Source organism: Ranitomeya imitator, chromosome 2, assembly GCF_032444005.1.
Source record: "Ranitomeya imitator isolate aRanImi1 chromosome 2, aRanImi1.pri, whole genome shotgun sequence".
Taxonomy (NCBI): domain Eukaryota; kingdom Metazoa; phylum Chordata; class Amphibia; order Anura; family Dendrobatidae; genus Ranitomeya; species Ranitomeya imitator.
In genome coordinates, this window is record NC_091283.1 from 275,775,190 (window position 1) to 275,798,126 (window position 22,937).

General features: G+C 42.2%; 1 protein-coding gene across 2 annotated transcripts in view; it reads right to left on the bottom strand.

Moving 5' to 3' along the window:
* Positions 1-694: 694 nt before the first annotated feature.
* The window catches only part of LOC138666903 (zinc finger protein 773-like), a 54,445-nt gene continuing 32,202 nt past the window's right edge, over positions 695-22,937 (bottom strand). The window contains exon 7 of one of the 2 annotated variants that reach the window (XM_069755084.1): positions 695-4,329. In XM_069755084.1, coding sequence (XP_069611185.1) covers positions 3,374-4,329 — 956 coding nt within the window. In that variant the 3' untranslated portion in view covers positions 695-3,373. The remainder of the gene's footprint in view (positions 4,330-22,937) is intronic. The other variant, XM_069755083.1, reaches the window with a different exon arrangement.

The following is a 22,937-nucleotide window of genomic DNA, read 5'->3' on the forward strand; positions in this document are numbered from 1 at the left end:
TAACTTTTTTTTTTTATTATTTGTGATAATATACATATATATATATATATATATATATATATATATATATATATATTATTTTTTCTTCTAAAAACAATTGCTGTCACGAATCCCCTGACCGCTGTCACCAATGGGTCAGGATTCACACCGTGACCGTCACCCCTACGTCACGGGTCGGGGTAGCTTTGGGCCAACAGACGGCTATCACATGTGCAGGGGGGCTTATCTTAGTTATCCCTCCACTGCTAACAATGTGATGAGAAAACACACACACAAGGCTATTGACCTCTTAGTTTACAGCAGGGGCTTATTTTAGGTATCCCACTGCTTTTCTATACACCACGAACTGCAGGGATTTATGTATATCCCGCTTACAGTTCCACTTAACACTTGCAGCTCTCTGGCGCCCCCCTTACTCTCAGGTCAGATTAGGTACTGCACCCTGGGCAATTAGTCGCCAGAAAGGCTGCCTGCTATGTACTGGCTATTGGGCACGCTGCAGCGACGCGATAAACTACTCCCACTTAGGCAGGATCAATAATTATCAAAGCTGTAGTCGCTATAACGCCACCCAACTACCCAGTACAAAATGTATGCTGCCACCAGCTTCGATTAACGGGTCCGAAGCTAACCCAACACAACAGTAACAGTAGCGTATTTCCCTTCAGAAGACTTAGGGTACGGTTTAGAACAGGAGAACGAACTAATATTAAATATTATATCCCATAAAAAATTAGGCAGTGCTTTATCAAAAATATTTTATAAAGATGTTACAAATGAGACAATTGCAAATATGTACAAGGGTAATTATAACAAAGGGAATAAATGAGAAAAAGTAACACTCACTGTTCTGAAAGGCAATTCAGTACTACAATGGACATAGCGGTCAGAGCACATACAGTGATCTGACAATAACCCAAAATCATAGAACGAGCTCTGAGACGTGGGAACTCTGCAGACCGCAATCCCTAATCCTCTCCAAACAACACTAGAGGCAGCCGTGGATTGCGCCTAACTCTGCCTATGCAACTCGGCACAGCCTGAGAAACTAACTAGCCTGAAGATAGAAAATAAGCCTACCTTGCCTCAGAGAAATACCCCAAAGGAAAAGGCAGCCCCCCACATATAATGACTGTGAGTTAAGATGAAAAGACAAACGTAGAGATGAAATAGATTCAGCAAAGTGAGGCCCGACTTTCTTAACAGAGCGAGGATAGAAAAGGTAACTTTGTGGTCTACACAAAACCCTAAAGAAAACCACGCAAAGGGGGCAAAAAGACCCTCCGTACCGAACTAACGGCACGGAGGTACACCCTTTGCGTCCCAGAGCTTCCAGCAAAAAATTAGACAAGCTGGACAGAAAAAATAGCAAACAAATAGCAAAGAAGAACTTAGCTATGCAGAGCAGCAGGCCACAGGAATGATCCAGGGAAAAGCAAGTCCAACACTGGAACATTGACAGGAAGCAAGGATCAAAGCATTAGGTGGAGTTAAGTAGAGAAGCACCTAACGACCTCACCAGATCACCTGAGGGAGGAAACTCAGAAGCCGCAGTACCACTTCCCTCCACCAACAGAAGCTCACAGAGAGAATCAGCCGAAGTACCACTTGTGACCACAGGAGGGAGCTTTGCCACAGAATTCACAACACTCACATGTTTAAAGCATGACAGGCAACCAGGCTAGGGCAGTTTTCCATATGTCCCAGCTCATGGGATGTACTCAGCTCTTCCAGGAAAATAGGACAAGAAGGAAGCTGGGGATGTGGGCAGACAGTTATAGCTTAAGCCTGTAACATCCCAGAAAGGGGTTGGATCACCTCGTCCCTTCTACCTCTTCAGTTAACTCATTTTTTCTAATCTATATCTAATTTCGATAACTCCGCTACAAAACATGTTATAGTCCTACACAAATCCATCATTCATCTCGGATTAACGTGAGCATTCTAATGAGATCAAATATGTCCTATCTGGGATACATATTTACAGAGAAATCCCTACTTCTTTACCAGATGGAGTTAGAAACCCGTGTTTCGCGGGATGGGTAGATACACCGAGTGAGAATAAGAATATATATTTTCGTATTTCTAGCTTAAATCGTTTGCCTAATATCTAACAAAAACTAAACAAAGAATCTTTCATGGATCCTCGAAGTTTCTACTTCACTTATAGCTGAACAAGAGCTTACACAGGAAATGCCGGTCGTAAATGCCTTTGGCTCTCCTAACCCCCACACTCTCTCGAGAAGGAAAGCCAGGAATTTGCAGCTACAAACTGTTGCAGTATCACTCCAAGAAGGGGGGCTTAGCCCACGCAGGCTAGCAAGAGAACTACTTATGATATTTCATACCATATCGTGACACTCTCATTTTCTACTCATAGTGAAATATGTGTGGCTCTATAGGAAGCAGTTTTTTTTTTCCTCTGGGGGAACTCAACTTTATTAGCATGCACAAAGAGCCAAAAACGCATAAAAAAAGCACAAATAAAACACATCTAAACCTGCTTTCCTGCCAAGAAATCAGGTTTTGCTGCAGAAAAAAAGCATAGAAAGAAGGAATATAAACCAGCTCACCCTAAATGCATAAACCAATCTTCGGGAGCACGCATCCGCTGTGTCCAAGCATATAAAGTCCAAAAAAGAAGAAAATGTCCAGCTTCACCGAATCCGTATAAAAGAGTTTTCTTTATTCACAAACTTTAAACATAGAGGATACAGACTTCAGCACGAACCATATGGGTAAGAATCTCAACGCGTTTCTGGAGACTAAGCTCCCTTAATCATGACATGTCAGAATTAAGCAGCAAAAACGCCGTGTGAACCTACCCGTATAATGACAGATCGATGATCTAGCTGATCACAGCGCCATATCTGTATGGCGGTTTGTGGGAACATAGCTTCTGTGTATATATAGGGCGCAAGTTGGGAAAGGGTTTAAAGATGCTGTCTATGAATGGATGGATGGATGGATGAGCCAAGATGTGCCCTTTCAAATACCTGTGCCTTCCTATACAGGCAATAGGAAATATTCCTGCCAGTACAGACCATTTGCTAATGACCCTCTAGGCAGAGAATCCAGGAACTGAGGTGCCAGGATTGACACCTACCTCTAGCAAAAGCCCCTTTGCGCTGACAATACTGGTATATCCAGTTTCACCCTTTTGTCAACTAAATGTAACTCTACTGCCTGATTAATTTCCTTTATTGATTATTTTCTTCACACTCTACATGAGTTTTTAGATGATCAAAGATATGATTCCCAGGAACAACATTACCCACATTCCGAACATAAAAAATAGTTTCTACCCTGTATGACTTCCCTGATGTGCAACAAGTTTTGTACTTGTACTATAACATTTCCCACATTCTGGATATTAATATGGCTTCTCTCCTGTGTGAATTATTTGATGTTTAAGAAGATCCTGTTTCTGGATAAAACGTTTCCCACATTCTGGACATGGATATGGCTTCTCTCCTGTGTGAATTCTTTGATGTTTAAGAAGATCTCGTTTCTGGATAAAACGTTTCCCACATTCTGGACATGGATATGGCTTCTCTCCTGTGTGGATTCTTTGATGTTTAAGAAGATCAGGTTTCTGGGTAAAACATTTCCCACATTCTGGACAGGCATATGGCTTCTCTCCTGTGTGGATTCTTTGGTGTTTAAGAAGAAATGGTCTCCGGCTAAAACATTTCCCACATTCTGGACATGGATATGGCTTCTCACCTGTGTGGGTTTTTTGATGTCTAAGAAGCTCTGATCTCCGGATAAAACCTTTCCCACATTCTGAACATGAATGTGGCTTCTCCCCTGTGTGACTTCTGTAATGTGTATGCACACTTGACTTATGTTGAAAACATTTCCCACATTCTGGACATGAAAATGGCTTTTCTCCTGTGTGAATTATTTGATGTTTAAGAAGATCTAGTTTCTTGATAAAACATTTCCCACATTCTGAACATGAAAAAGGCTTCTCCCCTGGGTGACTTCTGTAATGTGTATGCAAATGTGACTTATGTCCAAAACATTTCCCACATTCTGGACATGAAAATGGCTTTTCTCCTGTATGACTTCTCTCATATACAAGCAATGTAGATTTATGTTTAAAATATTTCCCACATTCTGAACAGGAAAATAGTTTTTCTGTGGGAATTATTTGATGTTCAACATCACTTTTGTGGCTTTCATTCTGCTTAACAGTAGGTGCTGAATCCAAATAGGTGACTGATTGAAAAGGCTCCGATGATTGATTTTTGCTCTGAATGGCTGGAGGTATAGCTGGAATAATGCCATGCTTTTCATATGTATCTGGTTTGACACCACAGTCATCTGCCAAGAATAAAACAGATTTTATTGTTTTTCATTATCAATGCCTTATACAGTTAGGTCCATATATATTTGGACAGAGACAACATTTTTATTATATTGGTTATAGACATTATCACAATGAATTTTAAATAGAACAATTCAGATGCAGTTGAGGTTCAGGCTTTCAGCTTTCATTTGAGGATATCCACATTAAAATTGGATGAAGGGTTTAGGAGTTTCAGCTCCTTAACATGTGCCACCCTGTTTTTAAAGGGACCAAAAGTATTTGGACAATTGACTCCAAGGCTATTTCATGGACAGGTGTGGGCAATCCATTCGTTATGTCATTCTCAATTAAGCAGATAAAAGGCCTGGAGTTGATTTGAGGTGTGGTGCTTGCATTTGGAAGGTTTTGCTGTGAAGTAAACATGCGGTCAAAGGAGCTTTCCATGCAGGTGAAACAAGCCATCCTTAAGCTGTGATAACAGAAAAAACCCATCTGAGAAATTGCTACAATATTAGGAGTGGCAAAATCTACAGTTTGGTACATCCTGAGAAAGAAAGCACTGGTGAACTCATCAATGCAAAAAGACCTGGAGCCCACGGAAGACAACAGTGGTGGATGATCGCAGAATAATCTCCATGGTGAAGAGAAACCCCTTCACAACAGCCAACCAAGTGAACAACACTCTCCAGGAGGTTGGTGTATCAATATCCAAATCTACCATAAAGAGAAGACTGCATGAAAGCAAATATAGAGGGTTCACTGCATGGTGCAAGCCACTCATAAGCATCAAGAATAAAAAGGCTAGACTGGACTTTGCTATAAAGAAAATCTAGAAAAGCCAGCACAGTTCTGGAAGAACATTCTTTGGACAGATGAAATCAAGATCAACCTCTACTAGAATGATAGAAAGAGAAAAGTATGGCGAAGGCGTGGTACAGCTCATGATCCAAAGCATACCACATCATCTGTAAAACACGGCGGAGGCAGTGTGATGGCTTGGGCATGCATGGCTGCCAGTGGCACTGGGTCACTAGTGTTTATTGATGATGTGACACAGGACAGAAGCAGCCGAATGAATTCTGAGGTATTCAGAGCCATACTGTGTGCTCAGATCCAGCCAAATGCAGCCAAACTGATTGGTCGTCGTTTCATACTACAGATGGACAATGACCCAAAACACAAAGCCAAAGCAACCCAGGAGTTTATTAAAGCGGAGAAGTGGAATATTCTTGAATGGCCAAGTCAGTCACCTGATCTCAACCCAACTGAGCATTTCACTTGTTAAAGACTAAGCTTCAGACATAAAGGCCCACAAACAAACAACAACTGAAAACCACCACAGCGAAGGCCTGGCAGAGCATCAAAAAGGAGGAAACACAGAGTCTGGTGACGTTGACGTGTTCTAAACATCAGGCAGTCATTGCCAACAAAGAGTTTTCAACCAAGTACTAAAAATGAACATTTTATTTAAAATTATTGAATCTGTCCAATTACTTTTGGTCCCTTTAAAAACAGGGTGGCACATGTTAAGGAGCTGAAACTCCTAAACCCTTCATCCAATTTTGAGGTGGATACCCTCAAATGAAAGCTGAAAGTCTGAACTTCAACTGCATCTGAATTGTTTTGTTTAAAATTCATTGTGGTAATATCTGTAACCAAAATTAGAAACATGTTGTCTCTGTCCAAATATATATGGACCTAACTGTATTTGATATCATTGCTATATACATAATTCTATACAACTCAAAGTATAATGAAACTAGGACCTAAGACAGTGGTGAGCCACCTGTTCACAAATCCCATAGTACTGAAGCTCTAAAGTACAATCAACAAAGATAATATGCAAACGAAGAAAAGCTTGAAGCAATAAAGGGAGGATTAAAAATAAGCTTTATTACATTACAATCTATAGCAACAGATAAAAATATACACCATAAAAACATGTAGGATTAATAATGGGGTATTCCCAGCTGTGATCAACTATCCCAATATGTAGAAGGTGTAATAATAATATTAGGAAATATGGAGTATAGTTTTTCTGACTCGCTATGTTGCTCACCCCATGTGCAGAGCATTGCATTAGTTTAGGTATCAATGAGTTTGCTAAGTTTGCTAACTTGGCAGATGAGGGGGGTGCCAGAACAGGGGTAGCACTGCTGCAGCCAGGCATGTCCTCTGAAAGTCGGAGGAGTGACTGCTCCAGTAAGGAGAGCAGGGCAGGCCAGACAGGTACTGGTAGTGGGCGACTCAATTAATAGGGGAACAGATAGGGCAATCTGTCACAAAAATAGGGATCGTCGAACGGTGTGCTGCCTACCTGGCGCTCGAGTCCGACACATCGCTGATCGTGTGGACAGATTACTGGGAGGGGCTGGTGAGGACCCAGCGGTCATGGTGCACATTGGCACTAATGACAAAGTTAGAGGTAGGTGAAAGGTCCTTAAAGATGATTTCAGGGAATTAGGCTGCAAGCTCAAAGCAAGGACCTCCAACGTGGTATTTTCCGAAATACTGCCTGTACCACGCCAGAGAGGCAACGGAAGATTAGGGAGGTTAATAAGTGGCTCAATAATTGGTGTAGGAAGGAGGGGTTTGGGTTCCTGCAGAACTGGGCCGACTTCTCAGTTGGCTACAGGCTCTACGCTAGGGACGGGCTGCACCTCAATGGGGAGGGTGCAGCTGTGTTGGGGGAGAAAATGGCTAGAAGGTTGGAGGAGTGTTTAAACTAGGAATTGGGGGGGGGAGGGTATTCATTTTATAGGAGTGGAAGATAGTGCAGATAGAGACCTGGGCACAAATAGGGAAGATGGGGGTGGCGGTGGCATGGGGGGTGGGGTTAGAACAGTTAATAATTTAAGAAAGAATAGAGGTGCAGAGAGGAACATCAAGTGCATGTATACTAATGCTAGAAGCCTCACCAACAAAATGGACGAATTAGAACTAATGTTGTTGGAGCATAATTATGGCATGGTGGGGATATCTGAGACATGGCTGGATGAGAGCCATGACTGGGCTGTTAACTTGCAGGGCTATAGCCTGTTCAGAAATGACCGTACAGATAAGCGAGGGGGAGGAGTGTGTCTATATGTAAAATCGTCCTTAAAACCCATCCTGCGTGATAATATAGGTGAATTTAATGAAAATGTAGAATCCCTGTGGGTGGAGATAAGGGGAGGGGGAAAAAATAATAAATTACTGATAGGGGTTTGTTATAAATCTCCAAAAATAATGGAAGCAATGGAGAATATCCTCGTAAAGCAAATAGATGAAGCTGCGACTCAAGGAGAAGTCATTATTATGGGGGACTTCAACTACCCTGAAATAGATTTGCTGGAACTGCAGGTTTCTGTTCCCCAAGGTGATCGGTTTTTGACAACTAAGAGAGACAATTACCTTTCACAACTGGTTCAGGACCCAACAAGAAGGGGGGAAATGCTAGACCTAATATTAACCAACAGGCCAGACCGCATATCAAATATAAGGGTTGGGGGTCACTTGGGAAATAGCGATCACAAAATAATAAGTTTTCATGTATCCTTTAAAAAGATGTGTAATAGAGGGGTTACAAGGACACTAAACTTCAGGAGGGCAAATTTCCAACGGATGAGAGAGGATCTTGGTGCAATTAACTGGGACGATATCCTGAGACACAAAAATACACAAAGAAAATGGGAGACATTTATTAGCATCCTGGATAGGACCTGTGCACAGTATATACCGTATGGGAATAAACATACTAGAAATAGGAGGAAACCAATATGGCTAAATAGAGCTATAAGGGGCGCAATAAGTGACAAAAAGAAAGCATTTAGAGAATTAAAGGAAGTAGGTAGTGATGAGGCATTAAATAAATACAGAAAATTAAATAAATTCTGTAAAAAGCAAATCAAGGCAGCAAAGATTGAGACAGAGAGACTCATTGCCAGAGAGAGTAAAAATAATCCTAAAATATTCTTTAACTACATAAATAGTAAGAAACTAAAAAATGATAGTGTTGGCCCCCTTAAAAATAGTCTGGGTGAAATGGTGGATGAGGATGAGGAAAAAGCTAATATGCTAAATGACTTTTTTTCCATCAGTATTTACACAAGAAAATCCCATGGCAGACAAAATGACTAGTGATACAAATTCCCAATTAAATGTCACATGCTTAACCCAGCAAGAAGTGCGGCGGCGGCGTCTAAAAATCACTAAAATTGATAAATCTCCGGGCCCGGATGGGATACACCCTCGAGTACTGCAGGAATTAAGTACAGTTATTGATAGACCATTATTTTTAATCTTTAAAGAGTCCATAATAACAGGGTCTGTACCACAGGACTGGCGTATAGCAAATGTGGTGCCAATATTCAAAAAGGGGACAAAAACTGAACTCGGAAATTATAGGCCAGTAAGCTTAACCTCTACTGTGGGTAAAATTCTGGAGGGCATTCTAAGGGATGCTATACTGGAGTATCTGAAGAGGAATAACCTCATGACCCAGTATCAGCACAGGTTTACTAGGGACCGTTCATGCCACACTAATTTGATCAGTTTCAATGAGAGGTAAGTTCTGGACTGGACCAAGGGAACCCAGTGGATGTAGTGTATATGGACTTTTCAAAAGCTTTTGATATGGTGCCACACAAAAGGTTGATACATAAAATGAGAATAATGGGGATATGGGAAAATATGTGCAAGTGGGTTGAGAGCTGGCTCAGGGATAGGAAACAAAGGGTGTTTATTAATGGAGCACACTTGGACTGGGTAGTGGTTAGCAGTGGGGTACCACAGGGGTCAGTATTGGGCCCTCTTCTTTTTAACATATTTATTAATGACCTTGTAGGGGGCATTCAGAGTAGAATTTCAATATTTGCAGATGACACTAAACTCTGCAGGGTAATGAATACAGAGGACAATTTTATATTACCGGATGATTTATGTAAACTAGAAGCTTGGGCTGATAAATGGCAAATGAGCTTTAATGGGGATACATGTAAGGTCATGCACTTGGGTAGAAGTAATAAGATGAATAACTATGTGCTTAATTCTAAAACTCTGGGCAAAACAGTCAATGAAAAAGACCTGGGTGTATGGGTGGATGACAAACTCATATTCAGTGGCCAGTGTCAGGCAGCTGCTACAAAGGCAAATAAAATAATGGGATGCATTAAAAGAGGCATAGATGCTCATGAGGAGAACATAATTTTACCTCTATACAAGTCACTAATTCGACCACACTTAGAATACTGTGCAAAGTTCTGGTCTCCGGTGTATAAGAAAGACATAGCTGAACTGGAGCGGGTGCAGAGAAGAGCGACCAAGGTTATTAGAGGACTTGGGGGTCTGCAATACCAAGATAGGTTATTACACTTGGGGCTATTTAGTTTGGAAAAATGAAGACTAAGGGGTGATCTTATGTTAATGTATAAATATATGAGGGGACAGTACAAAGACCTTTCTGATGATCTTTTTAATCATAGACCTGAAACCAGGACAAGGGGGCATCCTCTGCGTTTGGAGGAAAAAAGGTTTAAGCATAATAACAGACGCGGATTCTTTACTGTAAGAGCAGTGAGACTATGGAACTCTCTGCCGTATGATGTTGTAATGAGTGATTCATTACTTAAATTTAAGAGGGGACTGCATGCCTTTCTGGAAAAGTATAATGTTACAGGGTATATACACTAGATTCCTTGATAGGGCGTTGATCCAGGGAACTAGTCTGATTGCCGTATGTGGAGTCGGGAAGGAATTTTTTTCCCCAATGTGGAGCTTACTCTTTGCCACATGGGTTTTTTTTTGCCTTCCTCTGGTTCAACATGTTAGGGCATGTTAGGTTAGGCTATGGGTTGAACTAGGTGGACTTATAGTCTTCCTTCAACCTTAATAACTATGTAACTATGCAATGGTTACTACCACTCATATAGTGACTGTTAGTTGCTAGTGGTCATAACCATGGATACCTAAGCTACTGCAATGCCCTGGACATGGGGTAAGTGACATAGAGTTGCCTCATAACCCTACATAAAACTCCATCGCACCCAAAAGCACTACAATATTGGCTGGTGACTAGCTCATCCAACCTTTATCTGCCCCTAATTCCTCAAGATGGCTGGCCATCATTGTAAATAAGCCCCTGTACTTTGTGTCACTCCCACCATATTGTAGATTGTAAGCTCTTACAGGCAGGGTCGTCAATATCTTTGCATTAATTATTGTATTATCGTTAACTTTGTTATGACTTGTATATGAACTGTTGAATTGTAAAGCGCTGCGGAATACGTTGGCTCTATATAAATAATTATTATTATGAGCAAATGTATCACAGATGGGATTATGGCGTGGGTAACTCGATTTTTTCAACTTTGGACAGGTGAGAGATATTGTTGTCTTTTATTTTTGTTTGCTTACAGGGGACAATGGCTTAAGGGGATTAGGTGTTAAGAGCTTGTACCCATTACCCTGAAAAAAAAAAAAAAGATCCGATTTCAGTCCAGGAAAGTAGGACTAATGTCATGAACACGCCATGCGATTTTCATATGAGTATAATCCGATTTTTCACACCTAGCGTCTGACTGACATCCGAATGCCATGTGATTGCTATTCCATTGCAATACGATTTTAACATGAGCGTTGACATAGAGAATTACTCTGTCATTTACATATATTTTCAAAGGAAATATACTTCAATACACACATATACAGTGGGGCAAAAAAGTATTTAGTCAGTCAGCAATAGTGCAAGTTCCACCACTTATAAAGATGAGAGGCGTCTGTAATTTACATCATAGGTAGACCTCAACTATGGGAGACAAACTGAGAAAAAAAAAATCCAGAAAATCACATTGTCTGTTTTTTTAACATTTTATTTGCATATTATGGTGGAAAATAAGTATTTGGTCAGAAACAAAATTTCATCTCAATACTTTGTAATATATCCTTTGTTGGCAATGACAGAGGTCAAACGTTTTCTGTAAGTCTTCACAAGGTTGCCACACACTGTTGTTGGTATGTTGGCCCATTCCTCCATGCAGATCTCCTCTAGAGCAGTGATGTTTTTGGCTTTTCGCTTGGCAACACGGACTTTCAACTCCCTCCAAAGGTTTTCTATAGGGTTGAGATCTGGAGACTGGCTAGACCACTCCAGGACCTTGAAATGCTTCTTACGAAGCCACTCCTTCGTTGCCCTGGTGGTGTGCTTTGGATCATTGTCATGTTGAAAGACCCAGCCACGTTTCATCTTCAATGCCCTTGCTGATGGAAGGAGGTTTGCACTCAAAATCTCACGATACATGGCCCCATTCATTCTTTCATGTACCCGGATCAGTCGTCCTGGCCCCTTTGCAGAGAAACAGCCCCAAAGCATGATGTTTCCACCACCATGCTTTACAGTAGGTATGGTGTTTGATGGATGCAACTCAGTATTCTTTTTCCTTCAAACACGACAAGTTGTGTTTCTACCAAACAGTTCCAGTTTGGTTTCATCAGACCATAGGACATTCTCCCAAAACTCCTCTGGATCATCCAAATGCTCTCTAGCAAACTTCAGACGGGCCCGGACATGTACTGGCTTAAGCAGTGGGACACGTCTGGCACTGCAGGATCTGTGTCCATGGTGGCGTAGTGTGTTACTTATGGTAGGCCTTGTTACATTGGTCCCAGCTCTCTGCAGTTCATTCACTAGGTCCCCCCGTGTGGTTCTGGGATTTTTGCTCACCGTTCTTGTGATCATTCTGACCCCACGGGGTGGGATTTTGCGTGGAGCCCCAGATCGAGGGAGATTATCAGTGGTCTTGTATGTCTTCCATTTTCTAATTATTGCTCCCACTGTTGATTTCTTCACTCCAAGCTGGTTGGCTATTGCAGATTCAGTCTTCCCAGCCTGGTGCAGGGCTACAATTTTGTTTCTGGTGTCCTTTGACAGCTCTTTGGTCTTCACCATAGTGGAGTTTGGAGTCAGACTGTTTGAGGGTGTGCACAGGTGTCTTATAATACTGATAACAAGTTTAAACAGGTGCCATTACTACAGGTAATGAGTGGAGGAAAGAGGAGACTCTTAAAGAAGAAGTTACAGGTCTGTGAGAGCCAGAAATCTTGATTGTTTGTTTCTGACCAAATACTTATTTTCCACCATAATATGCAAATAAAATGTTAAAAAACAGACAATGTGATTTTCTGGATTTTTTTTTCTCAGTTTGTCTCCCATAGTTGAGGTCTACCTATGATGTAAATTACAGACACCTCTCATCTTTTTAAGTGGTGGAACTTGCACTATTGCTGACTGACTAAATACTTTTTTGCCCCACTGTATATACGTATATTGATGAAAAGCCAATAATTCATCTGCTGCGCACAGTAGAATCACTGACACGACAGAATAGAAGAGATATATAGTTATACTGTTTGTAATCTATACATAGAATAGATATAAAGATATCAGTCACACATAATTAGTACAGTGTGTGCAGCTTACTGTTCATGTATTTCATTAAATTATTCTTTTTCTGAAAAAAAAAAAAAAAATAGCAGGGGGTAAATTATCAGAACCAGCAGAGGTAAAGCAGATGGCCGTGGGCTCATGTTTATAGCCTGTGAAGGGTGTATACCCCTGGAGCTTCCCAGGCTATTAAGATCAGCTCTCAGTTGTATACGTAGCCTTTACTGGTTATTAAAATGAGGGACCCTCCCCCCCCAAAAAAAAAAATGACGTAGGGTCACCTTATAATTAATAACCAACAAAAGGGTAGGCAGACAGCTGCGGGCTGATATAAATAGCTTGGGAAGGGGCCATGTATATTGGCCCCATTCTAGACTAAAAAACATCAGTTCTCAGCCACCCCAGAAAAAGCTCATCCACAGGATGCGCCAAATCTGGTACTTAACCTCTCTCTTCTCACTTGCCTCGGTGCTATGGCAAGTGAGTTGATGGATGGGGGGGAGGGGGGGTGGTTGATGGCATCTTGATATTGTCAGGTGACATCAAGCCCAGAGGTTAGTAATGTAGAGGTCGTAGTGAAGTATAACGTGGCAGAGCTGTGTTGGTGCAAAAGATAGGTTCCCAAACCAGTGAATATATAATGTAATAAATTAGCACTCAACTTATATGCATCTGTTGCTTAGAAAGTGATATTTTATTGCAGTCCAAAATAAATAAACGTTTCGGTCTCAACACGACCTTCTTCAGTAAACTGCATCAAACATATTATACAGGAAAAAAAAGGAAATTTCACAATATCGAAAAATTACAATCAGGAACATAAATGCATTAATGCATAAATGCATCAATGCATTAACCTAACGATCCCTGTGTGGCCTATTTATAAAAAAAACAAAAAAACAATCAGGTTCCTCGCATCATGTTCTCATTCACTTTATGCAGTTAATAGCCCTCTGTGTCTGTACTGCTACATACTTAGGCAGTTAACTGGTTCATGCAGCTTTACATAAACACCCGAGCCTTACACTATGGCCGGTCCGAATAACTAAAGCAATTGTTACCATCCACCTCTCGTGTCTCCCCTTTTCCTCATAGTTTGTAAGCTTGCGAGCAGCAGGGCCCTCATTCCTCCTGGTATCTGTTTTGAACTGTATTTCTGTTATGCTGTAATGTCTATTGTCTGTACAAGTCCCCTCTATAATTTGTAAAGCGCTGCGGAATATGTTGGCGCTATATAAATAAAAATGATTATTATTATAAAGTAAATCTCAAACAATACTGTTCCAAATTGGTGCATAGTGATGGAAGTGAGGGTAGGAACAAGTAAGGAGGGGAGAGAGGAAAAATAATAAATGCATACCCGACTGCTCCTGTATTGTAACAAAATAGGTGTCACTGTACCCAAATAAAGGGAAAGAAGGTATGGGGGCTCACTCTGTAGAGATGTATGGGAGAATAGTCTCCCACTAGAATAGGATTATGTTAATGGATGATGTGTGAGAAATCAGATAATGTGTGAGAAAGGTAATAGTATACTAACCAGGTGAAAATTTATGTCCATTGATGCGCCGCATGTCCGGAGTCGCAGGGCCGCCGCGTGCGTGTTACCACGCATAGTGGAGACGGGATTTCATTAAATCCCCTCCACTATGCTGTAACATCTGGACGCTGCGTGTTTGACGCTGCGTCTCTATGCAGCGTCAAACATGCAGCGTTTCCTGCACGTGGAAACATACCCTTAGGGACCTACTAGATTTACTAATTGAGAACGACGGTGACCAGGGTAGAAGACATTTTAGTGGCAGATTGCCATCCCAAGCAACCCCCAAATTTTCAATGTTTCCAGCCATACAGATATTTTTGGAAACAACGTGCAGAGACATCAAAAGACTCCAATTAGATAAACATGGCCAAAACAACCTTACAAAGGAAGAAAAATTAGCACTATCCAATTTGAGAAATAATGATTTAATTGAAATTAAAGAATCAGACAAGGGTGGAAACATCGTGTTGTGGCCCAAAGACATGTACCACCAGGAAGCAAGACGTCAATTGGACAATATCCAATATTATCAAAAACTACCAACTGATCCAACATCAATATTCAAAAACCAATTGGACAAATTGGTCACAAGGGTCTTCTCTTCTGGCACTATAAACAAAAAGGAACGGGATTACTTAATAACAGCTCACCCAGTTATTCCAACGTTCTATTTGGTGCCAAAAGTTCATAAATCCACTAATAGGCCACCAGGTAGACCCATTATCTCGGGGCTGGGGGGGCTATATGAGAAACCATGCTCCTATCCTGATTATTTTTTACATCCGTTGGTGAAATCCTTGGATTCTTACATGCGAGACTCATCCCACCTCATAGAAATCTGCGAGAATTTGGAAGTTCCGGATAATGCAATCCTAGTGAGGAGGCCCTATATACGAATATTGGACACAAATTGGGTATGGTAACAACATCTTATTTTTTAAGTAAACATTCCACAGGAGATAGGGCCCATGATACATTTATTCTGGAACTACTTACATTTGTACTGGAAAAAAAACTATTTCATATTCGATAGGAATTTCTATAAGCAAATCTCAGGCACAGCTATGGGGGCAAATTTCACGCCCTCATATGCTAACATCTTTATGGGATGGTGGGAGGAGACTCATGTACAAAAACTCGATGACTTTTCCACCCATGTGGTAAAATGGCTACGGTATATAGATGACATTGTCATAGTTTTGTCGGGGACAACTGAAGAATTGCACACTTTCATAGAAGGGCTCAACAATAATGATTGGAATATTAAATTAACATCCTGTTTTTCCACTATCTCGGTTGAGTTTCTATATCTAAAACTTATGATTGACCAAAACCGGATCATTACCACACTATTTCGAAAACGGACAGCTACCAACAACCTTCTTCACTTCGAAAGTTTCCATCCAATGCACCTAAAAAAAGGCATCCCAAAAGGACAATTCCTTAGACTCAGGAGGAATTGCAGCTGCACAGACGATTTTGTTGAGGAGTCTCGCCATCTGACCAACAGATTTCGCGAATGGGGTTATCCTCGCATGGTCATTTCAGGAGCGTTTGAACTATCAAGAGAGAAGACAAGAGAGGAGGCCCTAAAACCTTGGGTAAGACCAGCTTCAAATACAGTCAATTTGATTACCAAATTTAACAACCAGTGGAATAACATCTATCGCATCTTAAATGCAAACTGGGGCATTTTGAGGAGTGAACCAAAACTAAGACCCTTTATTGGAGGTCGGCCTGAGGTAGTAGCAAGAAGGGCAAAGAATCTAAAAGACTACCTGTCCAATAGTCATTATAGACGCCCTACCACTAAACTAAGGACAAGCCACTCAAATAAGGGATCTTATCCCTGTGGCAGCTGCTCCATCTGCCCAAAAATGATCTCTAGTAGAGAGATTACAGTTAAACATTTGTCCACACAGATACAATCTAAAGCGTACTTTAATTGTCATTCACAGATGACCCAGGAGATACGACGTAGAACACAACAGCACTTGTCAAACATAGCCACAGCTAGATCGGATAGATCAAAAGGAAAAGTGATAACATCAGTGGCATCACATTTCTTAAGGCCCCTTCACACTAAGCGACGCTGCAGCGATACCGACAACGATCCGAATCGCTGCAGCGTCGCTGTTTGGTCGCTGGAGAGCTGTCACACAGACCGCTCTCCAGTGACCAACGATGCCAGTAACCAGGGTAAACATCGGGTAACTAAGCGCAGGGCCGCGCTTAGTAACCCGATGTTTACCCTGGTTACCATGCTAAAAGTAAAAAAAACAAACAGTACATACTTACCTACAGCTGTCTGTCCTCCAGCGCTGCGCTCTGCTTCTCTGCTCTCCTCCTGTACTGTCTGGGAGCCGGAAAGCAGAGCGGTGACGTCACCGCTCTGCTTTCTGGCTCACAGCCAGTACAGGAGGAGTGCAGAGCACAGCGCTGGAGGTCAGACAGCTGTAGGTAAGTATGTACTGTTTGTTTTTTTTTACTTTTAGCATGGTAACCAGGGTAAACATCGGGTTACTAAGCGCGGCCCTGCGCTTAGTTACCCGATGTTTACCCTGGTTACCAGTGAAGACATCGCTGGATCGGTGTCACACACGCCGATCCAGCGATGTCTCCAGGGAGTCCAGCGACGAAATAAAGTTCTGGACTTTATTCAGCGACCAACGATCTCCCAGCAGGGGCCTGATCGTTGGTCGCTGTCACACATAACGATTTCATTAACGATATCGTTGCTACGTCACAAATAGCAATGATATCGTTAACAATATCGTTATGTGTGAAGGTACCTTTAGAGGCTCATGCCGGCCTCAGGGACTCTCTTAAAGTTATGGGCTTGGAAGGAGTAAACATCAATTTAAGAGGTGGTAATGTAACTGAGGAGCCTTTGCGCCGAGAGGCCAGATGGATATATGACCTGGATAGTCTTGCACCAGATGGCCTCAACGAAGAGTTGTTATATTCAGGCTTCTACAAAAAGAAATAACCTGAATGACTCCTCTCCGTTGACCATAGGGAAATGAGTTTCTTTTTATATATATTCTATCTTTATGCATGTCTCATGCAAAATTTTCTCTCTCCCTTCTTTTCCCATGTTCCATTATTCTAGTGGAAGTCAATGAAATGGGATTGATGAAATATGGAAAAAAAAATTGGAGTTTAGCCTCCATCAACGAAAACATCAGAAGAAACCAACGCAAATATTCCACATGCACCACAGCGGACCTATATCTACAATAATTATTATTATTATTTTTTTTTTTATCTTGGACTTTAATTCTAAGCAGACGTTTTGGCGTAACTTGCATGAAGCAACACTAGATATAAGTAGTCAGGAGCAGGCGTGCAATATACATATGCAGCTCCATGACTCAATAGATATGGGAAGTCTTTTTCACTAATAAGTCATTTAAAAGAATAGAACGTAAAAAGCATAAGTGTTGAATATGTACAATATATGCGCTAATTCACAAAAATATGAGCGAAATTTGGATTAAATTCTGAGCTTGGAGCGTTTTTTCAGATAAGGGAATATCAAAGATTTACCTTCATTTCATGCACCTGATAGGCATGTAAAGAAACTTGACGATTTGTATAGTCTCTAGGAGATCTTTTAGAATAGGCTTGAAATGATGCTGTATATAGGGGGTTTATGCATAAACAAGTGACATAGTATAAGAATATATGCACTTTTGCTTTATGATTCATGATGCTCAGCCTTACTATAAATCTAAATGTGATCAAAAAACACTGAGGGCTGCAGACTCTCTTGTGACGGCTTGTTGGTACAAGGAGGTTGGAGCTTCTGCACAGAGCAACTAACCCCCTCTGCATAGCTTACTTTGTATATGTGTAAAATACAATATGTAATGCGGAGGCGCAAAAGGGAAAATTGGAGTACCAAATACGCAGGCGCTCACAATATATGCTTGGGGTCACAATTTTTACAGCGCAAGCGCATAAAAATACAGATCTTGTGGCCTGGATACACAAGTGCATATGATTGAGACAAAATGAGTTTGATAATCTATATATGCAAATTGTCCCACAAAATATTACCCCAAACCCTGCGCAAGCGCATAAGGGAAAGATTGAGCACCCAGTACGCAGGCGCCAAAACATATACCTGGGGTCATAATCCCTAAATGCGCAAGCGCATACAGACACAACTTCTTTGATTTAGAAGCGCAAGCGCACTTAAAGGGGGAAAGAATGAAGTAGACAAATGCGCAAGCGATCTCTAAGAGATGACCCCAGAACTGCATTTCCGGGTCAGGGCCAGATGCACTGACGCCACTGCCATGTTCCGCTTCTCACACCTGCCGATAAGGTAAATGTAATTTAGACGGCTTAAATAGATAGAATCTCACACATGGGGTACACTCACCTTGAGAAAGACACCGTGCGTGTCGGAACGCATGGGTTCCCTAGTCCTCCATATTCTGGCTGCACCGCTGCTTAAGGGACCAGGGGGCGACCGTAGTGGACAGGTTAGGGTGAAGTATACAGCTTTTGCCTGTTTCTTGATTTGCAAATTACACCCACACACAGATATTAATGATCTCCAACGCCATTGGTTTTGGTATGGGCATCTCTTCAGGCCAAACACTAGGCCGAGTAATATCAGTGTATTTGTGTGCACTCTTAATATACTATCTGTTGGCAGGATTGTCATAATTTATGAAATTGTCACACTATTTGTGCTCCATCACCTATAGGCGGTTGTTTTCTATGTATGCATGGTGTATTCCACTCACAAACAAAATATCGCTACCCCAAGGGTTCCGCTTATTGGAATTCTCCTCTTATAATGATATATGCAGCATTTGTGTCATTTAATTGAATTTGGTGCAAGTAAAAGTTTTTCAGCCAGGCAATATTTATGTGTATAGGTACATTTTGAATGAAATACCCTATTATGCAATATTGGAGTTGTCTACTCTTTGGAGTAGTTTTTTAGATGTCTTTAATGGTGTGTAGTATCTCTGTGTGGAAATAAACTTTTGTTAAAAAAAATTTCTTGTGGAGTTCCAACCTGTTTTTTTTTTTTTTGCATGTGCTCTCTTCTCTAAATATATAGTACTTGAGGCCCACCTATAACACATATTAAAAAATATGCAGCTAATATCAGAAGTGGCTAATAGTGTTGTAGGAGCTGGTTAGTGGGAATATACCCTGTGACGTGTCTATAAAAATGCAGCCCAAATAGGTGGGTATCCATACTATAGTATGTAGCTCACCCAAAAGTGGTAACTTGATGATGATGTAGCAAGTAGTACAATGGAGCCCACCTATAATAAACGCAAATGAGTATGTAGCTAATATATGGAGTAGAGTGCAGTGCTAGGAGCAAATATCTTACCCGACTGTCGTTTAAGAGCGTCTAACGAGGTGTCCGCCGCTGGTTAGATAGTGTGAGTGTCCCATGAGCGCGCTTAAATGAGTTGGAGGCGGGATTAGGGAATAAGCCGAAACCGGAAGTGCATCATCAGCTGTGACGCGTACTTCCGGAACTGCGGTGTGTACTCCGTAGTCATGGTGACTGGGAATCGTAAGGAAGAGAAAGGCACATGATGACGCGCAATCACCTGATCGCTAAGGAAAGTGATGAGGCTGCTAGAGAATAGAAAGGCTTGTTGTGCGATATGATAAGGGTATAAATGTACATGGAAGAAGTATGTCTAGATGCTGGTGTAGTATTGTAAAGCATATAGACTAAAGAGTAGCCGGGTAGAACAGGAGGGGACAAGGAGAGTCCAAGGGGAGGGAGGGGCCGGGAGGTGATTTGCAAGACGATATCAATACAGGCGACTCTGTAAAGAGAAATAAATAGATTAATATCAAAGTATACACAATGGAGATGGTACCCTAACAGGAGTTTATATCCATATAACTAAAGGCACCAATATGATCAATAGTGTGAGAGAGCCAAGGTTAACATATAACAGTTAGACAGCAGAGACCAGGAACTTCTGTGGGGATATGTATAAATGACGTAATAAGGCCGGTTTCACACGTCAGTGGCTCCGGTACGTGAGGTGACCGTTTCCTCACGTACCGGAGACACTGACTCACGTAGACACATTGAAATCAATGTGTCTCTGCACATGTCAGCGTGTTTTCACGGACCGTGTGTCCGTGTGCAAAACACGGAGACAGGTCAGTGTTCGTGGGAGCGCACGGATTACACGGACCCATTAAAGTCAATGGGTCCGTGTAAAACACGTACCGCACATGGACGTTGTCCGTGTGCAGTCCGTGTGCCGTGCAGGAGACAGCGCTACAGTAAGCGCTGTCCCTCCAGCGTGGTGCTGAAGCTGCCATTCATATCTTCTTTCCAGCAGCGTTCGCTGGAGAGAAGATATGAAAAATCCTTTTTTTTTTTTTTTTTGTGTTTAAAATAAAGATCCCTGTCCCCACACCCTGTGCGCCCGGCCGCTGTTACTAAAATACTCACCCGGCTCCCTCGAAGCGTTCTCTCCGCGCTGCACCTTCTCCTGTATGAGCAGTCACGTGGGGCCGCCGATTACAGTCATGAATATGCGGCTCCACCTCCCATAGGGGTGGAGCCGCATATTCATCACTATTATATTCCTGGTCTCTGCGGTCTAACTGTTATATGTTAACCTTGGCTCTCTCACACTATTGATCATATTGGTGCCTTATTTAGTTATACGGATATAAACTCCTGTTAGGGTACCATCTCCATTGTGTATACTTTGATATTCATCTATTGATTTCTCTTTACTGAGTCGACTGTATTGATATCTTCTTGCAAATCACCTCCCGGCCCCTCCCTCCCCTTGGACTCTCCTTGTCCCCTCCTGTTCTACCCGGCTACTCTTTAGGTTATATGCTTTACAATACTACACCAGCATCTAGACATACTTCTTCCATGTACATTTATACCCTTATCATATCGCACAACAAGCCTTTCTATTCTCTAGCAGCCTCATCACTATCCTTAGCGATCAGGTGACTGCGCGTCATCATGGGCCTTTCTCTTCCCTGTGATTCCCAGTCACCATGACTACGGAGTACACACCGCAGTTCCGGAAGTACGCGTCACAGCTGATAACATACAGAACACACACAACACAAAGATGAATTTTTTGCATAATTTCACAGTGAATGATGAGTTCAGGAGGCAAAGGTGGCGGAGAAGTGGCCATGAGTGCAGAAGTATTATTTCTATAAAGATATATTGCAAGGTTCCTTATGTATGCCCAGTTATTTATTCAAAGTTTATTAAAACATCAGTGATCCCTTAACCAAGAAAAATCAGGAGAAACACATCTGTTATACAAAATGTTTAAGGTCATCAAAACACGGATTCAAAATGCTTCTATAATGGACAATTCATTTACCCATATTTATATAGAAAAGGTAAAAATCACAACTGAAGAAGAAGCCAGTAATACATGAACAAAAGTAACACCAGGGGGGGGCGTGGCTATGTAGTTGGAGCGAGAAGACGTGCCCTGGGTGAGCTCCCATTATCCTGCCGCTCAAATCCCCCATAGTGTGGACTGCTCACATTTTGTGCCCCTCACTGGGTCCTGGAAGGTGCGGGGTCACTGCGGGGAGCGCTGCGAGGTCCGGAGAGGAGCGGGAAACTCGTGTGCTGACGGCGGCCATCTTGAGAGCGCGCTCTGAAGAAATACAGCGCAGCACCGGCTCTCATTACCCCCGGGACTCCCTCCTAGGCTTCGGAGGGCTCTGAGAGACTGCGGGGCCAGCGTTTGAATCCAGCTGAGCTGGGGGACTGTGGACGGCGGTACCGGCGTGGTGAGAGGGGACGTGACGCTGTGCACCACATATGCAGCGCTGTCTGAGAGGTGGATACGTATTCTGCAGTATATCAGGGAGCGAACGGTGAGTGCCCTGGAAAATTGGGCCCCACGTTCCCTTATTTAAGGACACCTTTCCTGTTAGTGCACTTGATTTGGAGGGTCTGGCACCCCTCCCCCCTGCTGCCTCTGCTGTGGTCTTCCCCCCCCCTGGTGCATAGAATCCGTTGAATTCTGAGTGCTGCTGCACCTGCAATCATAAACACTTTATATATCCCTGTGGTTCCCCCATAACACCACATTAACATCCTCTGCCGGCTCTGCTAATACACTGTGACTGCAACTGGGCACTGCTCCGGACTATAATTTCAGCTACTCTGCTGCCTTTTATCTTTATTCAAAATGCATCACCCCAAAGGATCGGGGGCGTCTGATAAATTGAAAAAATTCGCTAGAGAGGAACCCATGGATAGTGGACGGACACTCAGAAATACCCCCGCGCAGGTCCAACGTAAGGGTCAATCTTCTGATAGTAATGAGGAAGGGGCACAGGAGGAATTAACTCTTAAACAGGCCTCTGAACAACTAATGCAGGCCATCTCCCTAACCAGATCCTCTCTTACTGAAAAAAATAGAGGATGTACACACTGAGGTGGGTCGCCTGAGACTAGACATGCAGACCATGGGAGGACACATTGTGGAGGTGGAAACGAGAGTGTCACAGATAGAAGATACTATCACACCCATGGAGGCTAAACTGACAAAAGTGGCAGGTTCCATTAACGCCTGGAAACAAAAAGCGGATGACCTGGAGAACAGGCTGCGTCGGAACAACATTCGTATTATTGGGCTGCCGGAGCACTCGGA